Source organism: Cucumis sativus, chromosome 4 (assembly GCF_000004075.3).
Source record: "Cucumis sativus cultivar 9930 chromosome 4, Cucumber_9930_V3, whole genome shotgun sequence".
NCBI classification, from domain to species: Eukaryota; Viridiplantae; Streptophyta; class Magnoliopsida; order Cucurbitales; family Cucurbitaceae; genus Cucumis; species Cucumis sativus.
Window position 1 is genome coordinate 7,390,223 of NC_026658.2, and position 24,231 is coordinate 7,414,453.

At 31.5% G+C, this 24,231-nt stretch overlaps 2 protein-coding genes across 5 annotated transcripts; one reads left to right on the plus strand and one right to left on the minus strand.

Annotated features, from left to right (window-relative positions):
- The first annotated feature begins 276 nt into the window (after nt 1-276).
- On the plus strand, nt 277-3,480 carry LOC101212541 (root phototropism protein 3). Of its 2 annotated transcripts, XM_004137108.3 has the most exons (4): nt 277-811; nt 998-1,067; nt 1,223-2,515; nt 2,650-3,480. In XM_004137108.3, the coding sequence occupies exons 1-4, from the start codon at nt 696-698 to the stop codon at nt 3,196-3,198; spliced, it is 2,028 nt and encodes a 675-aa protein (XP_004137156.1). In that variant the 5' UTR covers nt 277-695; the 3' UTR covers nt 3,199-3,480. The 2 variants fall into 2 exon arrangements, with proteins under 2 accessions (XP_004137156.1, XP_031740285.1); XM_031884425.1 differs by lacking the exon at nt 998-1,067 and having other exon boundaries at nt 682-811.
- A 15,807-nt stretch (nt 3,481-19,287) lies between these two features.
- LOC101212296 (transcription factor bHLH143-like) lies at nt 19,288-22,926 on the minus strand. 3 transcript variants are annotated; one of them, XM_011654596.2, is made up of 4 exons: nt 22,822-22,926; nt 21,566-22,150; nt 21,270-21,421; nt 19,288-21,185 (listed from the first exon to the last, which is right to left on the minus strand). In XM_011654596.2, exon 4 carries the CDS (start codon nt 21,167-21,169, stop codon nt 20,105-20,107), a length of 1,065 nt encoding a protein of 354 aa, XP_011652898.1. In that variant the 5' UTR covers nt 21,170-21,185; nt 21,270-21,421; nt 21,566-22,150; nt 22,822-22,926; the 3' UTR covers nt 19,288-20,104.
- Nucleotides 22,927-24,231: the final 1,305 nt, after the last annotated feature.

Sequence of the window (24,231 nt, forward strand, 5' to 3'; positions counted from 1 at the left end):
CGAATTTTGAAAAAATAGTTATGTAATTGAATGTTTGAACAAATGTTAAACAAATAAAAACATTATGCAAAAATCAAACTTGTTTAGATTACGAACAAACAATCGGAATCAAATACAAACTTTCTAATTCAACTCAACTCTCCACAAATAATCATTATCAACTCAGATGAAAATGAGATTAAAAAATCTGGAAGTGAAAAAGATATTTATGTATTAAAAAAAGAAGAAAGAAGGATAATTGTAGTGTATATGAGAGGAGTTGAATGCTATAGCTCATCATCTAAAGATAGAATGTAGTGATGTAATGTAAATAGCAACTTTTTTCATTTTGGAGAAGAGAGAAAGAGAAGGACAGCAGCAACTGAAAGAGGCGTTATTAATGCAAAACCAAAGGCAAAGAGGATGCAATCAGAATGATCCATCATCACCTACCCATGACCCCATTACTTTCATACACACACACACGCACCCTGTGGAATTTTTTTTCAAAGTTTCAAGTTCCAACTTCTTCAGTCACTGAAAAATCAGCATCAAGGAAGAAAGCCGACAATTCAACAATATAATTCCAATCATCCCATGTGGGTTTCTCCCATTTCCCCCTCCTCTATCTCTCTTTCTTCTTCTTCTTCTTCTTCATATTCTCTCCCATTTACCCCCTTTCTTTTCCACTCTCAATTTCCCCATTTTTGTCCATCATGTGGGAATCTGAGAATGATTCTATTGCTGTTGCTCGACATTACGCCAATGGCGTTCCCCCTTCCGCTAAACACGCACTCAAAACTGACGGTTTCGAACTCAGAGGAAACTCATGGTACCCTTTGGCCTTTTCTTTTAACTCTGCAATTTTTGGCTCCTTTTTAAACTAACCCTTTTCTTCTTTTCTCATGTTTTTTTTTTTTTTTTTTTTTTTTTTTTTGTGAATTTGTTGATTTGGTTTCATTGTGTTGCACTGATGTCTGTCATTGTACTCCTCCTCCTTTTTGTGTTGTTATTGTAGGTATGTTGCTACTGATATCCCAAGTGACCTTTTAGTACAAGTTGAGGGTGTCAATTTCCATTTGCATAAGGTGTTGTATAATCTCCTCTGTTTGGATAGATCATAGATGGATGAACTTGAACTTTGAACTTGGGGTTTTTTCTTTTTTCTTTTTTTTTTTTTTGGTTTGTGTTTTGCTTTCCTTAATGGGGTTGTTTCGTTTTTGGCTGTTTATGAACTGTGAAGTATCCTCTTCTTTCTAGAAGTGGGAAGATGAACAGATGCATATACGAATCCAGAGACCCAGATTTGAATAAGGTTGTTTTGGATGATCTTCCTGGTGGGGCTGAGGCTTTTGAACTTGCAGCCAAATTTTGTTACGGAATAGCTGTTGATTTGACTGCAGCCAATATTTCTGGCCTTAGGTGTGCTGCTGAGTATCTTGAAATGACAGAAGATTTGGAAGAAGGTAATTTGATTTTCAAAACTGAGGCATTTCTTAGCTACGTGGTACTTTCTTCATGGAGGGACTCCATAGTTGTGTTGAAAAGCTGTGAGAAGCTCTCGCCGTGGGCTGAGAACCTACAAATTGTTCGACGATGCAGCGAGTCTATTGCTTGGAAAGCTTGTGCTAATCCTAAAGGAATTAGATGGGCATACACTGGCAAACCCCCAAAAGTTTCTAGTCCCAAATGGAATGATTTGAAGGATTCAAGTCCTAGTAGGAATCAGCTCGTTCCACCTGATTGGTGGTTTGAGGATGTCTCAATCCTCAGGATTGATCACTTTGTTAGAGTAATCACAGCAATCAAAGTAAAGGGTATGAGGTTTGAATTGATTGGATCGTCGATTATGCATTATTCATCAAAATGGCTTCCTGGTTTGGTAACCGATACAACAAATGCCGGTGATGAAGGAAGTACCAGCACTACGAGTAACACAAGCAGTGGCAGCAACAGTTGGAAAGGTGGGCTTCATATGATTGTGGCTGGCAACAAGGAAGATCACTCGGCCATTCAGGCGAAAGATCAACGAATGATCATTGAGAGCTTGATCAGCATCATTCCTCCACAGAAAGATTGTGTCTCATGTAGCTTCCTTCTAAAATTGTTGAGAATGGCAAATATGTTGAAAGTTGCACCGGCATTGGTCACTGAATTGGAGAAAAGAGTTGGAATGCAGTTTGAACAAGCCACACTTGTGGATCTTTTGATCCCATCTTACAGCAAGAGTGATACAATGTATGATGTCGATCTTATTCAGAGGCTGCTTGAGCATTTCCTAGTCCAGGAACAGACTGAGATTTCGAGTCCAAGCCGACAATCATTTTCTGATAAACACATGTATGATGGATCTCAAAGAGGGACTGTTCCAAATGCCAAGATGAGGGTGGCAAGGCTTGTTGATAGCTATCTAACAGAGGTAGCCAGAGACAGAAACCTTTCCTTGACAAAATTTCAAGTACTGGCTGAAGCTCTGCCAGAATCTGCTCGAACATGTGACGATGGGCTTTACCGAGCTATCGATTCCTATCTTAAGGTAAATATCTTACAAACTTGTATTGTTTTTCCACTAAGGCTGTTTTAATTACGTGAACATGTCTGTTAAATCTGCCTTCAAGATCAGAGAGTTTCCAAACATGATGTGTTCTCTAAGTGAACTGGTAATGACAGGCGCACCCTACGCTCACAGAGCACGAGAGGAAGCGACTATGCCGAGTAATGGACTGCCAGAAGCTCTCCATTGATGCATGTATGCACGCAGCACAAAACGAAAGGCTCCCGTTACGAGTGGTGGTCCAAGTCCTGTTCTCGGAGCAAGTAAAGATAAGCAATGCAATTGCCAATTCGTCACTAAAAGAAGCAAACGATTCGCAATTCCAACCACTCGTAACAAACCGTAAGACATTGCTGGAAGCCACACCACAATCATTCCAAGAAGGATGGGCAACTGCCAAGAAAGACATTAACACACTGAAATTTGAGCTTGAGAGTATGAAGACCAAGTATCTTGAACTTCAAACTGAAATGGAGAGCTTGCAAAGACAATGTGAGAAGGTTACAAAGCAAAAGCAAAGCTCTGCCTGGAGTAGTGGGTGGAAAAAACTGAGCAAATTGACTAAAATTTCAACTTTGGAAACCCCAGAAAATGAATTCCAACATCCAGGCATTGCAGAACAGACTAAGAAAGTACACAGAAGATGGAGGAATTCAATATCATAGGATGCAAATGGCATATCACTTTCATATTTCAACATTTGGGTTCTGTCTTCCTTTTTTCTTTTTTCCTTATCTTTTTTCTTTTCCTTTCTCTCTTTTCCTTTTCCATTGGGTCAGAGAAGAACACAACATTTTACTTTCTTTTTCCCAGCAATCAAAATCACTTTATGCTGGTTGGAATAGACTTTGATATAATTCATGTTTCCCAAATTTGTAAGTGTTTTCTTTTCATTTCTAATGAGTTTTGTGCCACTGTTTCAAATAATTTCTCAGGTAACTTTTGTAGACTTTTCGAGTTTTTATTCTGTTACACTACCTCTCCTATAAATTTTTGGGATGATGAAATGATTTGCATATTTCTAAGTACAGAAGTACAACAATAGTGTCAAATTTTAAAAACAAAAACAAACTTTTAAAAATTAATTTCTTCTTTCATTTTCAAATTTTTGTTTGGTTGTTTAAACTATCGGTAATATGTAGATAAAAAAGAAAAAAAAGAAAGTTGAAATTAGAAGTATGGTTGTATGGTTTATAGACTTAGTTTTAGAAAACAAAATGGTAAAAGTAAATATGATACATATTGATATGATTGTTTGATTATAAAATAATTTTTTTTTTTAAAAAAAAACAAAGCAAATTAGATGGAACTGACTTTTTTTATATTATATTATGATTGATTTATAGGTTTGTTTAGCGTAGAAAGAGTAATATTATTATAAAAGCAAAAGAAAATAATTGGAGGTGGTGAAGTATAATGGGAACAATAAAAACAAAAGATATAAATAATGGAGAAATGTTAAAAATGAAAATGATTAAGAATGAGTCGAAAAAAAGAGGATGAATTTGAGTAAGGAATGGGAAGCACATTGTCGTCCACAAAGGCCATCTATCAGAGGGTCCCTCTTTCCTTATCAACTTCTTTGTTGCCCCAACACAATTAATACATATAATACATATAATACATATAATATTTACTTTATTTCAACATCATTATCATTCTTCACAAAATAGATATGGTTTTGGGTATCCATCAATTGGGTTTTTAATATCAGTTTTAGTCTAAACAGAAACCAAAAGAATATCTCCTTTCATATAAGATAAGGTATACCAAAAATATTCTATTGTGTTTATTACATGATTTGAAATAGAATGATATATATATATAGTTAGGATCACATAGAATGTCCTCACATAATTTAATTAATCAACTCTTCTTTTTGTTATAATTATAAGATTATTATTATTATTATTATAATTTAATGATTTTTTTATTATTTTTTATTAAACTCTGTTGAGTGAAAAATGTTAGTTCATTTTCAAAACATTTAGAAAACACCCAATCACACCTTTTTTTTTTCATATTACGAATATGATGAGTAATTAGTGATATCAGACGACTATTAGAAGACTATTAGAGGGTTATCGATTTTTAAATTTGTTACTTTTGCAATTTAGAAAATGTAATGACATAAAAGGTGTGTTTGAATTGATTTTTGGAGTGTTTAATTTTTAAAATAATTCATTTTAAGATAAATTGAGGTGTCTTGACATTTGTTTAAAATAAATTTTGGAAAAATGAGATTATGAAATAAATCATTTTAGAGAAAATGCATACAACCAAATTTTAGAATAAATGTTTATTCGGTGTTTAATGAGAAATTTCTTCTAAATATGTATTTTTCTCTGCCTATTTATTTTATTTCTTTTTACTATCTATTTTTCACTCTTTTTTCTTAAATACTTTCAATAATTTTTCAACGTGTTCATATATATTTAAATATAGAAATTTGCAAATGTTTCTCTTTAAGCTAAATCTACTTCGTCTTCACATCTATGAAAAAAATTATGAGGACGTCAATGAAGAACATGATTGTTCGTGACATGAAAATGAATTAAGAACGTTATTTATCTTATTTATATTTTGTTGTTGGAAATCAATTAATTTTTTTTATATAGGTTATGTATTACATTTCAAGATATTTGTGCTTTTAAAAATTAATTATCCAAAATAATAATAACGAAATTAATATTTAGTTTCAAGAATTTAAAATTTTAATAATTTCAAGATAACGTGCAATTACTTTTAAAAAATATTTTAGAAAAAAGATTTAAAATGGGTGTATTTCGTTATGAAATTAATTTATAATATTTAATAGTCTTTTATAGTAGTTTAACCTACGTATAAAACACTATTAGTATATGACAAACAAAATACATTTTTGCACGTAAACGTTTATAAATAGGTCAAACCAAACATGTAAGTGTTTAGATTTTAAATTCATTTTACAAAAAAAGACTTTTTAAAAAGTGTATTCTTACGAAAACATTTTTTTTTAAAAGGCAATCCAAACGGACCCGAATTCTACTACCATAATTTTTTTTACTATTTTTTTTTATTATAAATATCCCTTTAAACAAACTCAATATGTTAAAACATCTCTATTTTCTAAGTTTCTTGTTCAAATCAATTTTGTATTTTTTTTAATTTTTATTTCGATTTTATATCTTAAATAACATCCATGTTTGATGGAAATATCATGATTTTAATTTTATTGAAATATGGATATTGATAGAAAATTTTACAAAACTTTAAGAAAATTAATGAAAATGGTTATAACTAGTTAATAAAACTTTAGTTATAGTTTAACTTTAGACTAGAATTAATCATTTTTATGGTATAAGATAACATTTAAAACTATATTTGTAACTATTTTTCTTAAACGTTGGATGGAATAGCTGAAAATTAAAAAGAAATGAAAAAAGTAAATACATAATCGTACATAAAATGTAAATATATATAGGTTTTGTTTGTGGGTTTTTTCAAACTCGATTTCCTTTCTAAATGAAAGTTTCTTGAAATTTTTTGAAATAATATTTTCAAAATGGAAATTGAAATTTTACGTTGCTTAAATTTAAAAGTTACTAAAATCTCGAAATTTCAAGAAATAAATTATAATAGTAAAAAATAAAATATTCAAAAGTGATCGTTGAATTGAGTTTAAGAAGCTAATAGAAAACATAATAAGTGGATTTAAGAAAAATCCATAAACCAATAATTGAAAGGAGAGAAAGGAGAGTCCCACTCCACATACTCCACATGAAGGATAAAGTTTTATATATATATATATGCTTTCAAAGTGATGTGTCTTAGCTAAAGGAATAACATAGCTTCAATCATTTTCCATCAACTTGAAGACATATAACTTACAAATTTATTAATAAAATTGACTCATATATAAAATTTAGTATATGTAAGATATAAAAGTTGAGAAATTATGACATCATGGGTTGGTTGGTTCATAAATAAAACAATATAAAAGGGAGACAAAGAGACATTGAATCCAACCCTAAAACAGTCTTCAAACACCAAAATCTCTCTTTACTTTTGGCCAACCAAAATTCAGTGAGATAAAAAGAAAAGATGTGTTATATCAATCAGCCTTATGAAAAAGAAAACACACCCTTTTTTCTAAGATATATATGAAAACTAAAATCAAATATTGCATTCATTCAGGTGGTTAAATAAAAAGTAGATAATATAATTACCAATATTAAATTTGTCTTCATTTATTTAACTTAAATATGTAATTTAAATATGTAGATATTTTCATGTTGTTGTGTCGTTAAACCAAACTTTTCATATCAAACTTTTAAACTTGAGGTTGATGGTAAATATTTGATTTGGGTTAAGTTATATGAGTACATAAATATCAATTTACATATATCTTTCTCATGTGTATATTAGATTAATCTAATAGCAGGGATTAGCAAGGGAAAACCAAAGAGAAAAAATTTGCTTAAAAACTCGCTATTGATGTATAACTTTTTCATGTGCACGAGACTAATCTATATATTAGTGCTGTCATTTTGCCTACGTGAGAAGAGGAAGAAGAGAAGCATTTTCGATTTAAGTATTTGAGTATTGTGAGTGTTTTTTTTTTAATGTTAATATTAAAAGTTTTCCTTAGTAGTTCTATGATGTTTGAGGTAATGATTTCAATTCAAATGATTTCTAAAAGAGACTTCTATGAAAAGCTTATGCGTATTTCAAAGTATGTCTATTGAGTTTTCAAAAGTTTATTAATAATATTGTTCAAACCATTAGTTACGTCATTTAATGAGATAACTGTTATGTGCACATAAGGAGTAAAAAACCATTGTGGGTGAAAAGGGGCTACATGGTGAATTGATGCAGGACAATAATGTATAAAAGATGTGCATTGCGTCTTGACTTGAACAACAATGATGAATCTGTATATTCTCGAATGCTATATTAACAGTAGTCTAAACACGAAATAATTAATGAAACTAAGCGTAGAGAATAATTTGGGATCCTCGGCTAAATGAATGTTTGGTAACTAATGATATGTTTATATGAACTAATATATTTCTATTTTATGCGAATGAGAAAAAGAATTTCTTAAAACCTCACTGATTAGTCTATTAGACTTGTTTAAATCTCATCTTCCAAGAACCAAATGTTATGCCCAAGTAAGGAGGGTTGAAATGCTCACTAGACGAGAAGGTTGCCAAGACATTTTACTTTCAAAGTTTAAGAGTTGTATTATTGTATGAAATTGTAAAATGTGTTGTAAAACACTCATCCTGGTTTAATAAAGTTTGTTTTGATTGCTTCCTCTGTTAAGTTATGTTTTTATCGCCTAAAGTATGACTTTAGTTTTTCTAAGAAGAATAATCCAAGCAATTAAACAAAACTTAAAAACCTTAAGATCAATCAAGTGTCTTTAACCTTAACGCGTCAAGGATACTCAAAATCATGCGACGTCTTACGTACCAAGCAAGAACGTCCGCAGGGCGGGGTATATGATAATAAATGTTTTTCCTATTTTCTTTAATAGATAAAACAACTATAATTAAATATAGCACATCCATTTTGACCTTCTCATTTAAAACTAGCTGTCCTGATTATATAATATCTATGGGTTAAATGAAGATATATTAATTAAGATGGAGACAGATAATATTAAGCAAAATATCTGCAATTTGTAATTTATTGAGTATAATGAAAATGAAGAATGCTATCATAATTAATTTGAGTTGACCTATTGATCTATCTTCTGTGACCCTCGTACTCAAATTTTAGATTTAAAAATCACTGATATTTTCTTAACATTACATCAACATTCATATTTTAGCTCACATTTTAATATGAAATAATTATGGATATCAATTCCCGAAATAAAAAGTTATGCCTTCTTAACTCACATGGGATTTAGAGGTAAATTCTGAATGTGAATATTCCGAGTTCTCATCATACATCTATGCTCGTATGTTAAAATATAAATGTTAAAATCATTATTTGATTTTAGAGGGAAATGTTAAAATATAAAGATTTGATAAGTTCACGTGTTTGGTTTGATTTTGAAGTCTTTAATTTTTAAAATAATTCATTTTAAAATGAATTGAGGTGTTTGATATTGGTTTAAAATAATTTTATAAAAAACATGAGATTATGAAATAAATCGTAAATAAAAATATAGAAATAAAAGTAGAAGATAAAATCCTAATTCGGGCACTATCTAACTTTTAAAGAATAGTAACATAAAAATAATTCATAAGTTCAACATGTAACGTTCCAAAATTTAAGATATTTTTTTGGAGATAATTATTTTAGCTATATTTAATTTGTTGGGTGTTATTTGATGAAAATTATTTGATTTTTTGAAAGTTAGGATTAGTTAAATATTTAGTGGAAGAATGTTTAATTAATTGTTCAATTTTTTGGATGTTGAGTTTTGTGAAAGATTTAATTTAATTATAGTCATGGGATACTTCCTTACAATATCCTAATGGGAAGTTAACAAGCGAGACTAGTAGCGAGTCCCTTATTGAGTATATATTTATATTCACTCTTTCTATGTTTAATTTTTTAGGCAAAGGTAAAGGTAGAGGAAAGTTGGCGAATGACAAGAAGTGATCGTGGCTTGCCATAGGATAAAGTTTATGTTGCTTCCGCTTTATGTTTACAGTGTTTTGACTTTTTTTTTTATAGTATTTTTGTTAAATTTATCAAACATAGAAAGAGTGAATAGGGCCCGAACTAGAATTTTATCTACTATTTTATCTCTACATACATTAGTTATGATTTAAATGATTATTTGAAGTTTTTATTGAAAATTTAGTGTCTTATTTGGGTTTTGATAAAAGTCTTTATTTATTTTATTAGTAATGACCTTAGCTTAGTATAAAAAGTTGTGTCGTTACACAACAATTTTAAATAAAATATAAAAATCACATACTGAAAACATGAAAGGCAGAAGCAACATAAGATATTCTATTTGGCAAGTCATAGTCACTTCTTATCTTTCACCAGCTTTTCTCTACCTCTACCTTTACCTAAAAAATTAAACATAGAAAGAGTGAATATACACGTATATTTAGTAAGTGTGAGACCCATTTCTAATTTGAGTAAGGAAGTAAAATTCGGCTAAATATTAAGAAGTTGACGTTTGAATAAATCTGTGGGTAGTTCGCGAAAGAAGTTGTGCGATAAGAAGAGAAAAAATATTCGCGTAAGTTAAGAAGTGAAAGTTTTGAGTGTTAGACTAGGAGTTTTAGGTGGTCTTCGTAAGAAAAACCGAGTGTTTTGTGGAGAAAGTTTGTGAGGAAGCCTTAGTTAAGTTCACGATAAGAGTTCTATGCGAGTAAAAGTTGGTTCGTTCATGTGGAAGATTTCTTATAGTAAAAATATAATCACCCGATAAAGTTATCTGCAAGAAATGTTAAGTGGTTGAAGTTATTTATGGTTTGGGTTAGGTGGAAAGCAAGGTCTGTAGAAGAAAATATTAAATTAGATTTGACAGAGGTTAACATGTAAGATTAAGGATTTAAGCATGGCTAGGTTGAATATTAAATTTACACGTGTGAAGTTTTCAGTAGGAGCAAACAAACTGAGAAGAGTTTTTGCATGTCTAAGTTAGTTTAAGGACTCTATACATAAGAGAATTTGGGTAACTAAGGAGGGGGTGATGAGCGTTTTGTTGAAACGTTAAAGTGTTGTTCGTTTAGCCACACAAAGAGATGCTTGCGAGAAGAAGAACGACTTCTTTAGTAAAGTTTGGTGAGTGTCTTTCTCTCAAATGAATTTATGTTAAAAAATTTTATTATGATTTCTCTTTACTGATTTGAAAAAAGAATTTGAATGAGAATGTTTCAAAGAGATTTCTATGAAAAGTTATGTTTTCAAGCATGATTTATAATGTTAAAGCTTGATTTGATGATTATGATTTCAATACTATGTTTCTTTGAGATGATGCTAACTTTTATATACACTTAAAGAGTCTAGGCCACCATGGGGTGTACGGACTACATGGTGATAAAAAGTTGGCTTATGATTTGAAAGGGTCATATAAAAGCTTAGCGGCCTGAGCAACAAGGATGAATCTGTATGTTCTCGGATGCTGTTGATATAGTAGTCAAAATGCGAGCTAATGAGACCGAGCGTAGAGAACGATTCGAGATCCTTGAAAAAATGAAATGATTTGTTAAGCATAAAGAAATATTTATGTAAAATGAAATGATTTGTCGATATATTTAAATGATTTGATATTATTTTTTGCAAAATGATTATGAAAAGGTATTGCAAAAGGTTTTCATAAAACTTCACTAAGTCTTTTAGACTTACATTTTAAAAATCTATCTTTCAGGATCAGACGTTTAGGCATTCAGGATCGATCAGACATTTCAGGTGATTCAAGACATTTTGGAAATGGTTAAGCCTTGGTTATTTGGTCAAAGTCTTGTAATAATGTATGAAACACATATTATTAATAAAGTATACATTTTGGTTTAATTTATATTTATTTTGCCTGACATTACATTGACCATCGTTACGTTTTGAGTGTTGTTAATAGTTTAAAAGGAGTTGAGAATAAGATCTTTTGATAAAAAATTTTTAAGGTTCTAACAAACTTGCATCCTATTTTTACTACTTCGACGAATCGTCGCATTGTGGTTTAAGGTGTGACAGTAAGGGACCCATTACTAGTCCCACTAGATGTCTCTTAATTTTCCATTAAAGTTATGTAGGAAAGTACTCCAAAACTAACATGCACCCGAACACACGCTATCTAGTGATCCCGTAGGAACACATATGGTCTTCGATGAACTCAAAGGAAACACTTAAGAGAAATTGTCTTTTACAAACCCAAAGGAAAGCCTAAGAGAATCGAACTATAAGTGACCCTATCGAATCACTCATAAAAGTTATCATGACAAACTAGTGGTCTCGTCGAACCACACAATCATAAAAAGGTGATGATCCTGAGGAACATCCATGTGGGTATGACCTTAATAGACAAGGTTAACAAAACACCACAATTTATATAACATGTATGTAGTATATCATAACATGACATGAATATCAATCATAACATCCTTATTATGTGATTAATATATCATGCATCATAACATATCAATCATCCATATTAGTCACCTTATGCATCTTAACATATCAATCATCCATATTAGTCACCTTATGCATCTTAATTAGATACATCAATGCATAATGGAAAATACATGCACGCTCTTATTTTTAGGTTCGAAGGTCTAGTAGTAGAATCTCATACATGAGAGATTAATAACAACTAGTGAGAGATTAAGTTTCCAAATAGACAAATCCTAAACATAAACAAAAGTTTAATTTAATACTTTGACATCCAACAATTAATTACCTAGACTTCCAAACTTACCAACAAAAGAGATTGAAACCAATTCAATCTGTAGGTAGAATTCCACACATAAATACTCCAACTGTTTTAGCCAAATGAACCTAAAGGAAAAATAATCCATTTTAAGTGGAAACGAAAGGCCTCACGAACGAAGATACAACCGGATGGCGACGCTTCGCGACTTATGGCATGCTATTCGCGACGGTGAACGAAAATGGTTGAAGGGCGGCGATGTTCTTGAGCGGTGGCTAGGGTTTCCAACGTGAAGAATAAGATGAATAGTGAGGATGTGCAAGCGTTCCAAGTCTCTATAAAACAATAATAATAACAATTATTATTATTACTTCTTTTTAAACTCCAAAGTTTTTCATTTTTTTTATTTATTTATTTTGAATCTGTGTTTGTATAATTGGCCTTCTGGAGGTTGGTAATGTAATATATGTGTATTGGAACCACATGCTCCCATGGAAGAAAACATAAGTGTTCTTTTAAAATAAGGCTATTTATGAAGCATGGTTATTTTGAGCTATGCCTGAAATGTTTCTTTATCTTCATTTTTTTACTCTAAACTCTTTCTTTGGCTTCTTAACCAATTTATGGGAATACTTACTAAAATAGTTGTTGGAGGAATGATCGAGCAGTTACTAAGGAGGAAGCTTAAGACCCAGTTTACCGTAAGAACGCTACCTTTTTTTTTGCTTCTTTTTCCTCTGGAAATTTCATTTGACAGATCAAATTGTATAGCTGCAGTATTTTGTCGAAATTGTGTAATTATGCTATCTTAATATACTCTAGATTGTAAATGAAGGTTCCATCTTTCTCAACCCTTCTCAAAGATTGATCACCCTCGAACTGCAAGGTGGGAAAGAAGATTCTTTAGAAGGTAAACACTTTGTTTTCCCCCACCTCTAAAGGAAAATGATGGAAGTGATAGTCTTGGAGTTCAACTTGTGGATAAGAAGCATTGGGATGATCTTATAATTATCATTGTTGTGGTACGTAGCTTTTCTCACTTTTGTTCTTATGACGTAATAAACATAAAATATTATAATGTTTTTTCTTATAAGCGAGGACAGAACAAATTGTTCACTAATTGGACAAAATGCAGTGATTTTTTATTTTTACAGTTTCTATTGGAGTTCTGGTTTCGTAGTCCACAGTTTAAGTTGCCTTAGGGCTTGTATAATCGATGATGATGTTTTCTATTGTAGTATTAAACATACTTTAGAAGCCACAAAGATAAAAGTCACGATTACAACTTAAAAGATGGGTTTAGGTGTTGAATACTATTTAGTTCAAACATGGTTTTTAATGCAATAGTGAACGATGTATTTTGTTTACCGACTTCTGGTTCCTGGTCAACGAAGCTCGTTGATGCATATGATATAATTGCTTCAGGTTCAAGTAGTGCTCAATGTTGAAATATTTCTTAATATCTAATGCTTGTGAACGAAATAGTGATAGGTAATGCTTTCCGGTTTTGTAATCTTGTCATGCATATAGTGTTATCGATGCATGAGTGATAGGTAATGCTCAATGTTGAAACTTTCTTTAAGAGTTGTACTCTTTTGTCTTGTGATGGATGCTTATATTAATGTTGTCTTTGTAGGTTCAACGGGAGTCAACAACTTCATGAGTTTTCTTTCAAAGAAGTTTATCTGGACCATCAAAATACACTGGCTAGCATGCTTCAAGCAACAAAGAATATTTTCAGAGATTAAGGCTTATCGGTTGGTTGTTTATGCTTGTGTAGAAAATCATGTTAAATGTATTCTGATGGTATTTACACTGGTTTTGATTAATGGCTGGAATTCCGTACTTGTAAATTGTTGAAACTTGATTGGAAATGTACGAATATTACAAAGTGTATTATAGCGAATATATATTAAAGTGTCGGCTAATTTTTTTTATATGAGTGTGATGTATTATAACATTATTGTCATTCAAATGGTTCGTGTAATGACGGAGTGACAATAAGAACATGAAAAAACTATAGTAATTGAGGAATTTGCAACAGAAAATAAATATCATAATATATGAATTTGTGACATTAATTAGTTGTCATCAATATCAAAACATTGACAAATTTTTGATAAAGTAACTGTCACAGTTAGCCTATCTTTGATGGAAAAAAATGTCGTCAATAGCGAAACAATGACAATTAATTTTTTAACAAAATTGTCACGATTACCCTGTATTTAATAGAAAAAATGTCGTCAATAGCGAAACAATGACATTTAATTTTTTAAAAAAACGGTCACGATTGCCCTATATTTGACTAGAAAAAAAGTTCGTCAATAGCGAAATAATGACATTTAATTTTAAAAAAAAAACCGTCACGATTGTCCTATATTGGACAGGAAAAAAATGTCGTGAATAGCAAAACAATGACAATTATTTTAAAAACTGTCACGATTGACATATCCTTGACATTTAAAAAATGTCATAATAAATGAACTTGCGACATTTTTTAAACTATCGTTAATACGCAAATGATGACAGTTATTTGTTGTCATAATATAAAATATGACACTTATTTGTTGTCATAAAGTAGTAATTAATGACATTTACTTTTTGTCATAAAAAAACTTATCAAAAACTGTCATAGAAGGACTTTCCATGACTCACGCTTCTATCCCTGTAAATAACTGTCACACATTTTATTCGCGATAGAGAATAACTGTCGTCGTAGATCATTTTTGTTGTAGTGATAAATACTCATAATTCTCTAATCTTCACCAATTTAAATAAACCCATAACAAAATCTTTAACAACACCAAAATTTCAAATCTTCACATTAATTAAATATTCTTCCAATAAATATTTAATTAATTCTAATTTCAACCAAATCAAACAATTATCACAAATTTTCTCAAATAACACAATAGTTCCAACATAACTAACTTAAACCAAGGTAATCAAGTTTTAAAATTACTTTAATTTTTGAAACGTTACATAAAGTTGTTGAGTTTGAAACCATACTTTTAAAAACGTAGATAATGTTTGCATTTTACTAAAATATTTTAAATGGGGTGGAGGATTGTAGAACAGTATTGAGTAGAAAAGGGACCCATAGAGCAAAGATGAGAAAATCTAGAGGCGTGTTCAGTTTGTACAATCTAATAATGAGAAGCTAAGTACAAAAGTTTCTAAACTGTCCCAAATACTTATTACTTCAAAACTGTACTCAACCAATCTGCCAATGTACCATCAGTTTGTGTCCAATCCCAGAAACCAATATTATAATTTTGTGCCTTTATCTATGTTAATCCCTATGATTTTGTTTCTACTCATAAACAATGCTTTTCATTCTACAAAACTACTATTAATTACAAATCTTAGTCTTTTGTTGGTATGCATTGATTATGTTATGACCCTTTGAATCACTAAATACAGAATTTTGTTATCTAGATCTTGTAACCATTTGACTGTTACAAATTTAATTAGGGGTGTAATTGGGCTGGGTTGGGTCGGGTCGGTTTTCCTTCCAACCCGAAATGTATGAGTTCCTTACTGTCATGATTCGACCTAAACCGAATTCTGGTTGGGTCAAAATGGATCAATCGGCTCTTTTTTTCCTTCTTTCTTTCTTCTCCTTTTTTATTCTTTTCTTCCTCCTCCTCTCTCTCTCTCTTTTTCTTTCTTTGTTTCAGATGGTGATTGACATGAGCACAAACTCAGAAATCCCAAAGGGGAAATCGGCATTTAATTCCTGTGTATGAAACCATGGGAATGAATGAATTATCATACCTAAATATAGAATAAAGTTCACCTTTTTCTTATCAAAATGGTCAGACAATGCCACCAGTTCATCCCAGAAATCCAGACACCTGGTTCATGAACTTCACATAAACTTAAAGAAAAAAAAAAGGGGGGGGAATTTGGCCATATAGTATGAATTTTTATTCACAACTTGAAGTTCTCTTCAGCATGTTTGGAAGATACAAGCTGCAGCAAGTTCAGAAGCTTCAACAGAACAAACAGGAAGAAGCTTTTTATCCATACTAAACAGTGATGAACAAACAGTGAAACTTGAAACAAACTGAATAATTTATCTCTATATCGTGAAAATTTACCAAGGTTCTTTTTTATATGGCTACATTGATTAGACAATAACAATCTAGCTAATCCAGTCAAAGATGTAGAGAACAATGTAAATAAAGAAGAAAAAAAGTGGAATAAAAACAACAAAAGTCTAGAGAAAGAACCTAACTATGATCATTCTCAGAAGAATGAAGAAACTCCATTTGGAAATGAAGCAGGTTGAGCCCAAAAATGGAGGAAAAGGAAGCCAATTTAGGCTTCAGGAGAGGGTTATCAACGTCGTCTTAAGCTAAGATGAATGTGTGAATAACATACCTGCCCTAGGAGGATATCATACATGATGACATAAATTAATTCCTTCCATCTCTGTAACCCTAATATATGTAACTCATAACTTAACTAAATAGACAAAATTAATACCTCATATGTGGTATAATTAGTTTTTTGTTGCACCACAAGAAAAAAGAAGTTGACAAAGGCAATACTAGAGAGATATATATATTTAATATAAGTGAGCAAAAATAGCAACTTAGTTTAATTTATATAATTCAACAACTCTTGACAAAGGAAGAAAACATCAAACCTATGTCTATACAAGTGGAAACCAATATAGACTTAGAACCAAAGAAATACAAAAACAATTAGAGAGATCTCACACTTGAAAAGTTTTCGTCAACTCACATTTTCATGTTGACATGCTTCTCAACCAAGCTCAAAGTGTTTGTATGAGTTTGGTATCAAACCAAGACAACAAATATAACCATTCTAAATGCAACACATAATATTTTTTAAAAAAGTTAGTAGATTAGTTTCAATTGGAAACAAAAAGATGGATTTGTCTAGATTTACTTGAGAATTAGTGTTGAAAAACACAGTTGTACGACCTTATTAGCAGATGAGTAACAACTTGAAAATACATCAAGAATCTATAAAATTGTTCAATGTTAGTGGTTAATATGCATAAAATATTGTGAAATGTTGTGACTTTTAAAAGTAGGGGACATTTTTAAACAAAATGGACAGCTAATATTTTTTTAAAAAATAATTTAGCCATAAGATATAGAATGAAAAATATTTTATAAGTAAATGAGATGAGACACCAAATTCATTTCCCTTTGTTTAATATTAGTCATATCATAGCTACCATTAACAACATTTCTATCTTCACCAAGCTGAATTCTCTCACTTAAACCATTGAAACACTTCACCCAATTGAATTCTAAGTAAATCCCGCTCTCTATCAAACACTTTAACTTTACCCAATTGATTTCCACTTTCATTAGAGTCAAATACTTTACAAGCAACGTTAAAGAGTACAAATTTTCGAATACCCAAGTAATAGAAACATGCATGAATAATCAACAGTTAATGGAATGACACAGATCATCTAGAAAATCAACAGTTATATAACTCTCATGAATGTTCTCCATTTTTTCTTTCTTCTAAAAAAACACACTGTAAAAAAGAAAAAATATATATATTTCTCTCTTTCTCTCAATTATTTTGAAAAACAAATAGGGTTTTCTTTGTCTTTCTATTTGGAGAGGTTTAAATTAGATCATTTTAGAGAGGTCTTTTCATGGAGTTATTGCTTGAAATTTCTCCATCTTCTTCAATAGTTCTACCATTCCCAACTAGGTAATTATTTATTTATTTTGGAATTTATAATTAGTCAAATATATTCCATTTATTTGGTAGAAATATATTATTCTTTTTTCTGAAAATATAATTATTGTTGGTCATCTTTGTTTTCTGCCTGTTTGGATATATTAAACAAATCAATGGATGAGTTTAACCTTTGGTTTCTGCTAAAGATTCTATGCATATTGTTATTCTTTATGATTTGACTGATATGACTATGTTATGATGCATGATATATTAATCACATGATAAAGATGTTATGATTGATATTCATGTCATATTATGATTGATATTCATGTCATGTTATGATGTTTATGTTATGCTACATGCTATGGACTATGATGCTCTGTTAACTTTGTCCATTAGGGTCGTACCCATTTTGTGTTCTTCGGGATCACCACCTTGTGAGACCCATTTCTAATTTGAATAAGGAAGTAAAATTCGGCTAAGTATTAAGAAGTTGACGTTTGAATAAATCCGCAAAAATGATTAAACGATAAAATCTTTTATGGTTAAATATACGTTTTTGCAATTAAATGGATAATTCGCGAAAGAAGTTGTGCGATAAGAAGAGAAAAAATATTCGCGTAAGTAAAGAAATGAAAATTTTGAGTGTTAGAATAGGAGTTTTGGGTGGTCTTCGGTAGAAGAACCAAGTGTTTCATAGAGAAGAAGTCTGCATGGAAGCGAATGTGGTAAGTTTGGTATGTTTATTTAAATTATTGTTATTAACATTGTGGTAAGTTTACAAATTTGATGGTGAATATTAAGTCAATCCCTAAATTTTTTAAATAAAAAATCATATCTTAGACATTTTAGTTTTACCATGATTATTTAATTGATTAATTTTCATAAATATAACAAACTGACAAAATATTTACGGTCGTATTTCATATTTACAACTCCGTGACAAAATGAAGAAACTCATGAAACTAGTTATTTTCTTAAATATTCCAGATTTGTTCCTTTTCATCGTCTTTTTTCTCTTCCTCTCTTGCAATTATTTTTTCTTTCCTTCTTCTCTTCCTCTTTTCTTTCTGTCTTTTTCTTTTCTTTCTTTTTTCTATTATTTCTTCTTTCCATCGTCTTTTTCTCTTCTTTCTTTGTTTTTATTCTTTCCATCGTCTTTTCCTCTTCTTCATATAGAAAATATAAAAGATCTATTTTTTAAAAAAAAAATTCCAAACGGTTATTTGACCATTTCAAATATAAAATATCATAAAAAAATTGGATATTGAATAACCAAAATAGGATCAAATTTAAACTATCATATTCTAAATATAAACGATCATAAACCAAATTTAAATGATCGATTTTCAAACATAAACGAGTACCAAAAAATCTGGAAAAAAAAATCGTTGAGATTTGACAACTCAAATTAAACGATCATGTACCTAAAAATATTAAAATATAAAAAATATATATATATTCTAAAGAAAAATAAACAAAATTGCATGACAAACTGTGATGGAATAAACTGTTTATCTATTTTAGTGTTCGGAATGAAATTTGTATTAAGCAGGCTATAAAGGAAAGAAAGCTGTTGTAATACCAACAATGTCCATTATCCAGTGGGTCAATAGTAGTCATTAATTCAAAATACCTGTCACAAAAGTTTAGAACACCCCACTTCAACTTTGTTGGATCATCAACGACCCAATACGCTTGACCAAGAAAGCATGGAAAAAATTTGATATTAAAACAGAAGAGAACATACTTTTTGTTAACAAACTTGCATTATATACTTCATCAACCATATATATAATTGTACGGCCAGTATTCTCAAGCCTTAGGTCAAGTACACACATAAAAGAAAGCAGTACATAACATAAAAAAGACTGAAGAAAAGCATTCACAACTCAGTTATTACATCCACACAAAGCCTAGTAGCAAAAAGTGAAATCCATCTCCAAAGCTGAGCTCAGTCAAAAGTTTCCTACACCTCTCATAATCAAGACTCCCCACAAAAGTTTTACCGCGCAACATCTACCTAATATCACAAGGGAGAAGCTCTACTTTTATGGTATAACCTCCAAAGTGAGGGGGTAAGGGCATTGTAATACAGAAAGAGAAAAAGGAAAGGAAAAAGAATGTGGAAAGTGGGACCTTGGTTACCTAACGCGCATGCACCAAATCCTTGGGGGATTCTTCAAATTGCTGGAAAAAGTGGGGTCTTTAACTTCTCAGCATAACCCACCACTATCACATCCCATGCGTTCAAATCTTTGTGGCTTTCCTCTGCTGATCTTTAGTCCCTTAAAAGCATCAAACATAATCATGTCTAGTCAACGAATAAAAATAGTACTTATTCACCCATTTTCTAGCTAGGTTCAATGTTATCACGATGTTGAACCTCCGTTTGATAACTCATAGTCATCACATTTTCCTTGTAAGAGAAAGGAAGTGGCTCGGACTTAGCAAACAAACTGATCTTGCATCCATCAAAATTCAAAGTTACCACACCACGATGCCCTAATTTTAACCAATTAACCAATATCTATATAGGGGGCATGCGATTTAATAGCAGCTCACACCTAAAGCAGTAAGCTTCGTGTTTTAAGGACTTCAAAGTAATTGATAGCTTCATCAATAACCAACAATGGGTCCTTACCCTTTGCACCAGGAACTAAACTCTCAAGTACTCTCAACGTCTCCTCAATCCTATCTTTTTTGCAAGAACAATAGCAAAAATCAATATCTGCTCCAGCCTCTTCCTTATGGACCATGCCACAGCTTGATTCCGCATCATTGGCATAGTTCTGTGATTCAACTCTTGCACAAGAACCGGTAGCAATTGGTAGTGATTTTATGTATCCCCCATCATGCAGTCTCTGCCTTTTCCTTGGGACATCAGAACTAGCAACTTCTGTAGTAGTTTCTTGACATTGTTCTTCCTTCTCACAATGCTCATTGATCATCTCTGGAGAATGTCCTGTGCTGGTCACTTCATCATCACTACTACAACCAGTGCCATCGTAGTCTGAGTAAAGCAATGCATCTATTTCTTCCGTGTTTTCATGCATTTCACTACTCTCTCCATCAGCTACATAATTCTCATTGGACAGAGTATTTGGAGAATACTTGACCGAATTAATGTCTCTAACTGCCCCTTTTTCTTCAAGCCAACCACAACACTTATTTTCAGTAACAATTGAGGGAAAATAAACAGGACACATAGGAGCATACATCAATCTCTTTTGGTTTCCAGATTGATCAAAGATAAGAAATCCTTTTGGATAGGACCCATTATTTGATTTTGACACAGGCATCCCACTAGGTCCAGCATGAGCATAATGCATAGATTCCTTTTCATTCTGATAAGATATGAAAGTACCACGTGAGTTCTGGAAATGAGGGGATAAGCAATGACGTGATCCCTGAATGACATTTAGCTGTTCCACTTCAAAACTGGGTAATGGTGGAATTGCAAACCGTTGCATCCTTCCCATACATTTGGAAAATATGCAATTTTCATGGTTGATACTCGTTTGGCAGCTTTCCTGTTGCTTGGTCTCTATTGATGCATTCATGGAATTATAATTGTGCAGTTGCCAAGCAAAATGCTCAAAATCAAGGCGAGAATTATCAGTCCCAACCATTCAGGAAAACAACCACCTAATCAATATTTTGAAATATAACTACTCCGTTACAATTAAAATAATGAAAGGGAGAATAAACTTAGCAAGCATAAAAAATTACCTCAAAATTTTGTGCACTGGTCTACTATGGGAATTATCTGCTAAATGCTTTCAGGAACAAAGACAAAAAGAAGTTCGCGGAGTACAGCTTAAGAGAAATAAATCATATTCAATCTACGTGACTGGCTTAAGCAACTGTCGAAAATACTTGGCCTGGAACAGAAAAAATGCCAAAAGTTTCATCACAGCAAGTTCCAGAGGAAAAATATACAAAAGGATTCCAATAAAATAAATGTGTAATTAATCCAGTTGTTAATCAACGAGTAAAATCACAAGGCAAGAACTGAGTTGACAAACCTGACAATTCTGCAAAGGTTGAAAGCATGCAATCACTCTAACTATAATTGTTGGTTTTCCTGCAATTCCATTCTCGTGTTTTAATGCCCGAAATCTTGTCTGGGTTGCAGCTTGGCACACCATAACTACTTCTGAACCTTAAACGAACAACTATTCTTCTATACCAGAAGGCACGAGAGAAATACCAATAACAGAGAAAGGGGAGATAATAGGAGAATATTCCCTGCAGAAAGAACTATTTAACTGGAGAACAAAGGTTATAAAAATAAACGAGAAATTCTCTGAGGTATCTAGATTCCTTGACAAAGGGGCAGAAAAATAGTGATTAGGGACAGGAAGCTTTTCAGCTAATGTAGATATCACAGGAAATGATAAAGAAGTGATTGGAACCCATGGCTGATTGAAAGAAGGAACTCAGGGAGGAATAATTCAGTGTTATCTATACAAAAAGTGATTTACAAAATAACCCTGCAATAGAGGTTCAAATGCACAACTTTACGAAACACATCAATTGATAGGCTCAACCAAAGCATATTATTCTCCCAATACGTAAGGGTAACACATCCACAACTGATAATACCAACCCTGCGAAAACATGAAAAATAATATAAATTTCCAAACAGATGATAAATAGTTAACGATTAAAAATAAAGTGAAAGAAAAATGTAAACATGAAAACAAGTAAGCGATGCTATGCATTGAATAGATAAAGTAAAGAATAAAAACAATCGAACATTCATTCAAATATTTGAGATAAGAAAGGGCAATATTCCAACAATTTGGGGAAAAAATACGAAAGCTTTTTGTAATCTGCAAAATGATAAATCAAAGTCTACAGAACATAAAATCAAACCCCCAAAAGTGTTTTAAGAAATTGAAACAAGAGGGACATTGTAAAGTAGCATTTCAAGCCAAATTAGAAGCGTTTGATCTAAAATAAAGAAAATAAAACATAAATTGAAACAAAACCCTTCCAGCTTAGTTCCCAAGACAATCAAATCAAAATTTCCCAGTAATGAGCAACAGAACCGACAGAATCAATCGGCGTTTTCTATTTTCAAAGGCTTTGATCTGAACAACAATTTTCCATGTCCATTCATTTTCTACAGATTCTCAGAAACCTTTGCCAGTCAACAGAAATGAAAGAGGGGGGAAGGCAAAATTACATTAGAGAGAGAGAGAAGCAGGAATTAATTAAGAAATGAAATTGTGAGAAAATGAGAAAGAATCTTACAGCAAAATCGGAAGAGAATTACCAGAGAGAGGCAGATTTGGGAAGATGGGTCAGATCTAAAGGAGTCGAAGAACAGAGTAAAGTTTAAAAGTAATGGAATGACAATCAAATACAACACTTTATAGACACTACATGACAGTTTTACCCTTCCACAAACAATTTCATTTACATTTTTGCCCTTCCACTATCTTTTCGAATTTTTCTAACCCATATTATATGAATTTTTCTAACCCATATTATATGTATTTGGTACACATCTTGAATAAAAATCATTGGAATATTGGTATACGATCTTGTATCAAATCTAAATAATATTACTACAAGATAATGTACCAAATACGAAAGATTTTGGTACACAATCTTAAACCAATATCATTTAGATTTGGTAGGCAATCGTGTATAATTTCCTATACGATCGCATGTACGATCGCATGAGTGTAGTCAATTAATCGTATGATGACAAAGGCATTTTTGGTATTTTCTATTGTGGGTATGTGGCCTTTTGTCGTTTTCAAAATTGTTCTATATAGAGTTAAGTAAATATTTTGTCGTTTTGTTATATTTTTTAAAAACCCTCAAATCAGTTCTTACATTTTTGTTTTTTTAATAAAGTTATTTAATTTTGAAAATATCAAAGTTTAAATTTAGGATAACTTACATAAATGTAACAAACCAAAAAATATTTACGACTATATTGGGGGACCATTCTTTACTTCACTTCTTTTTCTTCTTTTTTGCGATTTATAGTTCTTTCTTTTCATATTATTAAATTCTTCATATTATTACTTCTCCTTCTTCGTATTCTCACTTCTTCTTGTTTGCAATTTCTTCATTTCCTCTTCCAAAATTTCTTCCCTCTTCTTCAACTTTCATTTTCATTTTTTCTTCTTGGTACAGGATATAAACGATCGAGCACCAATATTTAAATTATCAGTTGTCTATTCCAGATAAACATAGATAGATCACTATCACATATAGATTATTTAGATTTGGTACAAGATTGTTTAAATTAGGTACAAGATCGTTTATACTGGGTACAAGGGTACAAGATTATTTAGATTAGGTACTGGGGTACAAGATTATTTAGACTGGGTATAAAGATGCAAGACCGTTGTGAGACTCATATCTAAATATAGAAGGTTTATTTTGGGAAATAAGAAGCTAAGTAAAGAATTTTGAAGAAAGAGTTACGACGATTTAGGAATTTTGATGTTGGGCATTGGGTTATGGCAACGCGAGGTAAAGGAGAAGGTTATTAAGATTAACTGGGCGGCTTGAGGTTTAACACAAGCTGAAGTTGGGCGTTGAGAGTTGAAAATTTCCTTAACCACGTGCAAGGGATTAAGCTAAGCATTATTTGGAAAATTATTAGACTTACACTTGTATTACTTTAAGTAGGAGCTAGCAAGCTAAAGAAAAATTAATTAGAATG